General features: G+C 22.5%; 1 protein-coding gene across 1 annotated transcript in view; it reads right to left on the reverse strand.

The window, feature by feature from the left end:
* Positions 1-10776, reverse strand: part of LOC117180702 (glycerophosphocholine phosphodiesterase GPCPD1-like) — a 66644-nt gene that overhangs the window by 53861 nt on the left and 2007 nt on the right. Inside the window, exon 2 of the mRNA XM_033373191.1 lies at positions 1509-1662. Within this exon, the coding sequence (XP_033229082.1) occupies positions 1509-1662 (154 nt within the window). The remainder of the gene's footprint in view (positions 1-1508; positions 1663-10776) is intronic.

The following is a 10776-nucleotide window of genomic DNA, read 5'->3' on the forward strand; positions in this document are numbered from 1 at the left end:
TTTGCATATTTCACAAAAATTTTAACGATTTCCTCAAAATTTCAAAAGTTTCACAAAAAATTTGATAGTTTAAAAATATTTCACAAGAACTTTTTATTTATTGTTATTTCATAAAGACTTAATGATTTTCCATAGATTTCACAAAAATTTCAAAGACTTTGTTAAGATTCCAGATAGATTAAAAATGTTTCAATAAATTTCCAAGGATTTCAATGATTTTCCAAAGATTTAAAAAGATTTTCCAAATATTTAAAAGATTTTACAAAAATTTCAAATATTTCGGATAGATTAAGAACATTTCAAAAAATATTTTATAAAGATTTCAAATATTTTAAATATTTCATAAAGATTTCAGATAGATTTAAAAGAATTCCATGATTTTCCAAAGATTTAAAGATTTTACAAAAATTTCAAATATTTCGGATAGATTAAAAATATTTCAAAAATTCAAAAAATATTTTATAAAGATTTCAAAGATTTTAAAGATTTTAGATAGATTTAAAAGAATTCCATGATTTTCTCAAGATTTAAAATATTTTCCAAATATTTAAAAGATTTTACAAAAATTTCAAATATTTCGGATAGATTAAAAATATTTCAAAAATTCAAAAAATATTTTATAAAGATTTCAAAGATTTTTAATATTTCATAATGATTTCAGATAGATTTAAAAGAATCCCATGATTTCCCAAAGATTTAAAATATTTTCCAAATATTTGAAAGAATTTACAAAAATTTCAAATATTTCGGATAGATTAAAAATATTTCAAAAATTCAAAAAATATTTTATAAAGATTTCAAAGATTTTTAATATTTCATAATGATTTCAGATAGATTTATAAGAATTCCATGATTTCCCAAAGATTGCAAATCTTTCGCAAAAATTTAACAAATTTTATCAGATATTTCAAAAAAAATATTTTGCATATTTCACAAAAATTTTAACGATTTCCTCAAGATTTCAAAAGTTTCACAAAAAATTGGATAATTTAAAAAAATTTCACAAAGACTTCAACAATTAAAAAAATAAATATACCAAATATTTCAAAAATATTAAAAATATTTTATAAAGACTTCAACGATTTTCCAAAAATTTCACAGAATTTTCACATATTTTTTTAAGATTTCGGATAGATTAAAAATATTTCAATAATGATTTACCAAAGCTTTCAATCATTTCAAAAATATGATAGACCCTTTTTTAATATTTAAATATTTCGTATAGATTATAAAGGCCTCGCTAAGATTTCGGATAAATTAGAAAAAAATTCACAGACTTCAATAATTTCCCAATGATTACAAAAATTTTTAAAAATTTAAAAATATTTTACAAAGATTGCATCAATTATTTGACAAAGCTTTCGGATAGATTAGGAAAATTAAAAACAAAAAAACATAAATTATTTTATAAACATTTCCGGTATTAGATTTGAGGAAAAATTTAAAAAAATCTGATATTTAATCATTCACTGATTGATTAATATGATTGAAAATAATGAAATACTGACCTATAGGTCTGTGCTTTGTGCTGGTGATGGGAACCGTGAGAAGACCAACACTGCTTTGCAATGTGCTTGGTAAAATGTAGCTGAATCCTATATGATTTGGTGGCTCTCCAGGGTAGCATCTTGAAGTGTACACATAAAAGTCCACTAGGTAGGCCTGAAAAAATAATTCATTTAAAGCAATAAACAAAAGCAGAAGAAAAATCTCACGACACTTATAATTTGAATACTGCGCATTCTTAGCTCATCCATTTTTCCGTTTTTTGACCAACATTAATTCTAATTATTAATATTATTATTAATTATTATTATTAATAAAATATTATTAATATTATTATTATTATGAAATAAAGTAGGTAGGAAGTAAACTATATCGTTCATGAATTTTTGTCCGTCCGCAATAATTTTTTGCCACTTGCAGGGTGGCCGTTTTAAGCGTAGAAAAAAATTTCCGGTACACAAACATTTTTCACGGTCAATGAAATTTAAAAATCAAACTCTATTCCAAAAATTTTTCCACTTAAAAGTAATAATGAATAAACAAATTGACGCATTCAAAGTGGATCTTTTGAATTTCAAACTATTAAAATTGAAATTTAAAACTTTTTGAATCCAAAAAATGTGTATTCAAATGCTCAAAGAAAAAGAAAAAAATGTAGAACTTTGATAAATGAAAATTATATTATTTGAAGTAATTTTATGCTGGACACATTGAAAATAAAAAAATAATTTTTTTAACTTAATTCTTAAATTAGAAGTTAAATTATTTTCGTTTTAAATAGTTGAAGCATCCTTAAAGATCTTTAAAATTTTATTTTAAACTCCTGAGAAATGTAGAAGTGGTTTTAAATTTTTTCGATAACTTTTAGAAAATCCTGCTAATTAAAAAAAATTCTTAAAATTTGAATTTATAAATAACAAAAGAACACTTATTATTTGTAGAAAAAATTCCCGGCCATTTCTAGGTTTTTTTTTCTGGTTCAAAAACATTTTTCACGGTCCATAAAATTTAAAAAATCAAACTTTATTATAAAAATGTTTCCATTTAAAGTAATAAACAATAAACAAAAACTAAAGCATTCAAAGTGGAACTCTTGAATTTCAAACTTTTAAAATCGAAGTTTAAAAGTTTTTCAATAGAAAATATTTCGCAAAATTTTCGGATAGATTAAAAAAATTTCATCAAGATTTTCAAAATTTCAACAATTTCAGAAATATTTGACCAAGATTTCAATGACTTGTCCAAGATTTACAAGATTTTACAAAAATTTCATAAAAACTTCAATATTTCGAAAAGATTAAAAATATTTCAAAAATACTTCAATGATTTTCCAGAAATGTCAACAATTACAAAAAAATATATATTAAATGTTTCAAATATATTTTGAATATTTTATAAAGATTTCAATTATTTTCCAAAGATTCCGGATATATTTAAAATATTTCAAGTACTTCAATGGTTTCTCAAAGATTTCAACAATCTCACAAATATTTAAAATATTCGACCAAGATATCAATGACTACCCAAAGATTTAAAAGTTTTTTACAACAATTTTAAAAAATTTCAAATATTTCGAATAGATTTAAAAGATTTAAGAAAGATTTTAATAATTTTTCGAACATTTAAAAGATGTTTAGAAAATGTCAGTGACGTTTCAAAGATTGCAATCTTTTAAAAGAAATTATTAAATATTTGAAATATTTCGCAAAAATTTCGGATAGATTTAAAAGATTTCAATAATTTCACAAATATTTGACAAAGATTTCAATGACTTCTCAAAGATTTCACAAAAATATCATAAGAACTTCAAATATTTGGAAAAGATTAAAAATATTTAAGAACAATTTTAAGGATTTTACAAAGATTTTACAACATTTAAAAATAATTCGGATAGATTTAGAAGATCTCAGTGATTTTCCAAAGATTTCAAATATTTCGCAAAGATGTAAACAATTTCACAAACATTATTAAATTTTTTAAAAATATTTCGCATATTTCATAAAGAATTCAATGATTTTTTAAAGATTTCAAATGTTTTGCAAAAAATATAATAGTTTAAAAATATTTCAAAAAGACTTCAATAATTTTCCAGAGATTTCAACAATTACAAAAAAAAATATAACAAATGTTTCAAAAATATTTAAAATATTTTATAAAGATTTCAATAATTTTCCAAAGATTTTAATCATTTCAAAAATACAATTAAATATTTGAAATATTTCATAAGATTTCGGATATATTAAAAAAATTTCACAAAGATTTCAATGATTTTCTAGACATTCAAAATATTTCGCAAAGATTTAAGCAATATCATATTTATTATCAAATATTTCAAAAATATTTCGCATATTTTAATAATTTGCTACAGTTTTCAAAAAGTTTTCGAATGTTTCGCAAAAAATTCGGATAGCTTAAAAAGATTTCACAAATACTCCATGAACATTAAAAAAAATAAATATATAAAATTTTTCAAAAATATTTTAAATATTTTATCAAGATTTCAATGACTTTCTAAAGGTTTCACAAAAATGTCAAATATTTCGTTAAGATTTCGGATAGATTAAAAATATTTCAATGATTTTCTAAAGTTTTCAATTATTTCAAAAATATTATTAAATATTTGAAATTTTTCGCAAAGATTTCGGATATATTTAAAACATTTAACAAAGCTTTCAATTATTTTACAAAGATTTGAAAAATTTTACAAATATTATTAAAAATTTCGAAAATATTTCGCATATTTCACAAGGAATGCAATGAATTTTTAAACATTTCAAATGTTTTGCAAAAAAATCGACCTAGTTTAAAAATGTTTTAAAAAGAAAATGATTTTCCAGAGATTTAAAAAATTATAAAAAATATATACTAAATGTTTCAAAAATATTAATATTTTATAAAGATTTCAATGATTTTCCAAAGATTTCACAAAAATTTGAAATATTTCGCAAAGATTTCCGATGATTAAAAATATTTCAATTATTTAAACAATCTTATTAAATATTCGAAAGATTTCGCAAAGATTTCGGATATATTTAAAATATTTCACGGATTTCAATGATTTCTCAAATATTTCAACAATTTTTAAGTAAAAAGACAAATTTAAAATAAAATTGAATTTTTACCTAAAAAAAATGAAATTTAATAACATTTTTGAATTTTTAACCAAATAGTTGAATTTTTATCCAAGAAAGATGCAGTTTCTACTAAAATAGATGAATTTTTAAAAGTAAAAACACAAATATACAAATTTTTAAGTTAAAAAGATAAATTTCCAACAAAAAAACTGTTGAATTCTCGAAACAAAAATTTAGTTCACTTTTCAACACCAAAATATAAATTTTAAACAAGTTAATTTTCTATGAAATCGTTTAGTTAAAAAAAAAAGAAAAAGAGTTAAATAGTTTTCCCTGCCCATTAATAATTAAATACCAGAATCTGAAACTTGTAATATTTTTTACCCGGAATATTATATAAACGGAATAAAACAATTTCAAATTGAAATTGAAAAAATAATTTTTCTTTGCAGTTCAAAGGATAACAAATTTAGGATAAATTTATAAGAATTCAAAACAATTCAAGATAGATTCAAAAGAATTAAAATGAATTGGACTTTTTTTTTAATTAAAAAATTCCACTGATATACGTAAACTGGGAATAAGTTTAAAAGAAATTAAGGTAAACGAAAAGAAGTTGATGAATTTCATAAAAATTCAAGGTAAATTTAAAAAATTTAAATGAACTGTTAACAATTAAAAATATGAAAATATTCATTTAATTCAGTAAGTTTAAAATGAGTTTACAAAAATTGAAAAGAATTAAAAAGGATATGATGAAATGCCCAATAATTGAAATTGAGTTTAAAAGACTTAAGAATAAAATGAACAAAAACTTTTTTTAAATTCATTGAATTGAGTAGAATTTAGAAGAATTCAAAAGAATTAAGGCGAAAGCGAAGCAGGCGATCGCCTGCTCCTCTTACGATCGCAGGGCGCCAAGAACGCCAAACGAGGGCGCCAAACGAGGGCCCCAAACAAGGGCGCCAAATGAGGGCACCAAGAAATTGTATATCTTAAAATCTCATTTGGCCTATAATATCCTTCAATTTCTTCCTCAATTCTAGAAAATCCTTTCAAATGACAATTTTTTAAAATTCCTTTTAAATTATTAAAGCCCTTGAAAATCCCTTGATATTGTTTAAAGCTCTTGAAAATTCCTAGAAATCCTTTAAAATACCCTAAAGTATTTCAAATCTTTTGAAATTCTATTAAATTAATGAAATCAATAAAAAAGTTCTTTGTAATTTTTTTAAATACCCTAAAATAATTCAAATTATTTAAAATTTTTTGAAATGCCTTGAAACCTAAAATATTTCGAATTCTTTGATATCTTTTCAAGGCCCTTGTAACTTTTTAAAGCCCTTGAAAACACCTAATAATCTTTTACAATACCTACCCTCAAGTATTCCATATCCTTTTAAATCCTATTATATTACTGAAATAAATCAAAACTTTCTTGTAAACTTTTAAAATAATCTAAATTATTTAAAATCTTTTAAACTCCTGTGAATTTTTTTAGAGCTCTTGAAAATCCCAAGAAAATTTGAAAATAGAATACGTTAAATGACTGGAAATTTCGTTAATCATCTCGTCAATTGATCTTCAGGATCAATTAAATTCTAAAAAATGTAAGGGAATTAAAAAAAATTCAAGTAAATTCATAACATTCAAGAGAATTTACGAGAATTTAGGATAAATTAATATGAATTCAGGATGATTTTCAGATCTCTTCAAACCTTTAAACCCCTAAAAAGTACCTCTCTTCTCATGAGTAAATTCTTTAAAATCCACTAAAATATTATAATATCCCGTGAAATTCTATATTTTCGGAAATCATGGGAAATATAATAAAATTTCTTAAAACCATTTAAATCTTGGGATATCTTATTGAATAACGTGAAATATTTTTTAATATTTTAAGACCTTCCTAAAATACTTGAAATTAAAAGTTCCTGAAAACCCCTCACAAGTTTTAAAAATACCCTAAAATTTTAGAAATTCCTTAAAATTATTGAAACCTTTTAAAAATTTCTCGGAATCTTTAAAAATATCAAAAAAATATTTCAAAAGAATTCAACAGTGACTGTGTGACAGTAGGGTGGCTCAAAACGCTTTTTTTAGAGGGCATTGACCCCCCCCCCCCCCCCCCCCCCCCCCCCCCTATTTCATTCCAAATCCAGAAAAAGAAATTCCCAAATCACTTTTTTGAGTTTTTGGAATAATTTTTTAGGGTTTGAAAAAATGTGACGGGAAATTATGGGGGCTTGTCGAGAATTTACCAATGAAGAATTTCATGAATCAGATATATGAGTTTGGCACCCCTAACACGCCCCCACGGGTCCCTGAAAACTAACCTTAAAAAAAATGTCTATTCTTCATGAAATTGACCTTTTGAGCACTGTATTCTGATATTTTGTTATTTAAAATTATTAATATTGGTCTAGTGGAATATTTATTTATTATTTTATAATCAAAATTTAAAAAAAAAAACCGTTTAAAATCAAAGTTGGAAGGATTTTTTTTGTGCTAAAATTCTTTTTAAATTATTGGTAAAAAAATAAATTCACGGTTTCCCGGTCGAGCAGCCACAGTAATTTTTTTTTTTTTTTTTAAATCCTATTAAATTTGGACTTAGGCCACCCTGCATATATATATAAATATAAGAACGTCATTGCGTTGGTAAGGCAAGAGCAACAAAAAAAAAAAACATTTTTTAAAAGACCAGACAAAATCTCTCGACGAAAATAATTGATTTCCTAGGCCTGGGGGCAACAAAAATTATTGCCAAAAATGCTGATCACTGCCCGGTGACGACGCGTTGCCCGCAACACCTGCCAATCATTCATCATCGTCATCTTTTTTTCGGGGCGGAAGTTGGTTTAGAGCTAGAAAAAGTAATAGCGGTACGCTAAGTAGGACTGATTGATTGATGTGAATCTCACCATTTTCGACGCACACAGATGGGTACGAGATGTGACAGTGTTGATATCGCTAATCTTCGGAATGGGACGGGAATTTTATTGGGAATGGCCTGCAAAGACATCCAGGCTGTCTACTCAAATCCTCGACCCAAAATTCCCGAAAAATTCCACATTTTTCTTTTTTTGACAGATTTTCCAATTTATTTTCCGGTCAGGTTTTTCGGGTCTAATTTTGTAAAAAAAAAAAAGAGATCTACTCTTCTGTTTTTTCTGATTCAATTAAATTGAATTGTAACAAATTATAATGCAATGATGATTTGTCAATTTTTTTTTTATTGAATTCAAAACAATTTTCAATAATATTTTTATCAGTAAAAAAAAATTATTCTATAATCAGAACCATTTTATTATTTTTTATTATTACTTTAAGAACAATTGCAGTCATAATATTTATACAAAGATTAGGATTATATTTGAAAATAATAGCAAACTAACAAAAAAAACTTTTAGATCGCAAAAACTAATAATAAAATTGAAAAATCTACCAAAATTTAATCAGAACGCGAATTTCTTCTTCAAAATCTTTTTTCTTTTTTCTTCTTCAAGTTCTTTTTTCTTTTCTAATTGAATCTTTCATTTCTTCTAATTTAATTCTTAAAATTTGTCCGATATTTGCCTTTTTCTTAAGTTTTCTTTTTCAACTTTCAAATTTAGAATTCGCTATAAAATAGTAAATTATTAAGACGTTGAAATAGAGACGATTGAAAAAGTTCCAGTCATTTTTTTTTTTTAATTTTAATTCCGTGACTTTTTCAAGTTTATTAAATACTTTTAAAAATTTTCATTTTTGACCAAACAGCTCAATTTGCATCAAAATTAATTAATTTTAAACTAGAAAAATGTCAATTTTCTACCAAATAGTTGAATTTACAACCAAAAATGGATCAGCTAAATTTTAAGTTAAAAAAAAAAATTAAAAATTGTAACTAAAAGAAATTAATTTTTAACAAAATGGTATATTTTTTCCATCAAAGTGAAGAATTAAAAATTTGAATTTTGAACAAAATAAATTAATTTTCAACTAAAAAAAGATCAATTCTCCACCAAATAGTTGAACTTTCATCCAAAAAAGATACATTTTTAAACAAAAATGTTATTCTTAAATTTTCAGTAATAAAATAAAATAATAATTTTCCGCCAAGAAAAATTAGTTTTTACACAACAGTGAATTTGTCAATCAAAGAGATGAATTTTTAAAAAAGTTATGTATCTTCAAATGAAATATTTCAATAATTGCAACAAAAAGATTAATTTTGAGAAAATAAATTTTTGAAAAGAAAATTGTTCAATCTTTCATTAAATAATAAAACTTGCAACTAAAAAATATAAATTTCCAACTGAAAAGGATAAATTTCTAACAAATAATGCAATATTTAAATTTTCAGTTGAAAAAAAAATAATTTTCAACTAAAAAAATGAAAAAAGTATCAATAAAACAGTAAACATTCCAAAGTAATACATTTTCAAAAAAATGACGAATCTTTATCTAAAATATTTGAATTCTTAAACCCAAAAGATTAATTTTCAAGCAAAAAAGAACATTTTTCAAGAATATATATGAATTTTCAATCAAATAGTTGAACTATTTTTAACAAAATAGTTAAATTTTCAACTAAAAAGATAAATTTTCAACAAAAAATGTAATAGTTCAATTTATAGTTTAAAAAATAATAATTTTCAAATAAAAAAACTTGATTTACAAAAAAAATTTCCAAAATAATGCATTTTCAAAAAATCATGACTCTTCAACTGAAATATTAAATTTTTTAGACCCGAAAGATTCATTTTCTAATAAGGAAGAGAAATTTTCAAGAAAATTCATGAATTTTTAATCGAATACGTAGTTGAAAACAACAGTTTAATTTTCAGTTAAAAGATTAAATTGCAAGAAAAAACAAATTTTAAACAAAATAGTAAAATTTTCAACTGAAAAGGATAAATTTTGAACAACAACATAATATTTTCAATGAAAACAGTAAGCTTTTCAAAAATATATTTTTTCAAAATAAATTATGAATCTTTGACTGAAATATTTTGATTTTTAAACCAAAATGATTAATTTTTTAAAAAATCGCAAGTATAACATGAATTTTATTAAATAAAAAAATTAACAAAATAGTTAGCTATTTAACCAAATTGATGAATTTTCAACCAATTCAAGAAAAAAAGAGCAATTTTCAAAAAAATAAACGTATTTTCAACGAAAAATTGAATAGTTAAATTTTCAGATAAAAAAAGTATTTTTCAACCAAAGAGATGAATTTTTAACTAAACTGGTTGAATATTTTAATTGGATTTGTTTAATTTTCTGTTAAAAACATTAATTTTCAAAACGAAAAAACGCAAAGTTTAAAATAAAATCAGCTAAAATATTTGAAGTTTTAAGTCCAAAAGATTAATTTTCTACCGCAAAAGAGAAATTTTCAAGAATATACATTAATTTTCAATCCAATTTTTTGAACTTTCAACTAAAAATTATCAATTTTCAACCAAAATGCTATAGTTTAATTTTCCGTTAAAAAATTAAATTACAATAAAAAAAACAACAAATTTTTTAACAAAATAGTTGAATTTTTAACTAAAATGGATACATTTTCGACAAAAAATGCAATAGTTGTATTTATAGTTTAAAAAATAATAATTTTCAACTATAAAAAATTAATTTTTAACAAAAATTTCCAAAATAATACATTAAAAAAAAAAGATGATAACCCAAAGATTAATTTTTAATAAAAAGATCAATTTTCAACACTATGCATGAATTTTCAATAAAATTGTTGAATTTTCAACTAAACAAGATTAATTTTTAACTAAAAAGGATAAATTTCCAACCAAAATGCAATAGTTTAATTTTCAGTTTAAAAAAAAAATTACAACAAGAAAAAAAATTTGCAGCTAACAAAAATTAATTTCCAACAAAACATGCAATAGTTAAATTTTTAGTTAAAAAAAATTTTATAACAAAAAAGGAATCTTCAACTGAAATCTTTGAATTTTCAACCAAATAAGATGAATTTTCAACTAAAAAAAATCAATTTCCAACAAAAAATGCAATAGTTAAATTTTTAGTTTAAAAAATTGTTTTAACTTAAAAGAAAAATTAATTTTTAATGAAACAGTAAGCTTTCCAAAAAAAAATTAATTTTTCAAAAAAATTACTAATCTTCAACTAAAATATTTGAATTTTTAAACCCAAAAGATTAATTTTCTAAAAAAAAATTGCAAAAATATAC

This window comes from Belonocnema kinseyi, chromosome 9, assembly GCF_010883055.1.
Source record: "Belonocnema kinseyi isolate 2016_QV_RU_SX_M_011 chromosome 9, B_treatae_v1, whole genome shotgun sequence".
In the NCBI taxonomy this organism is placed as follows: Eukaryota; Metazoa; Arthropoda; class Insecta; order Hymenoptera; family Cynipidae; genus Belonocnema; species Belonocnema kinseyi.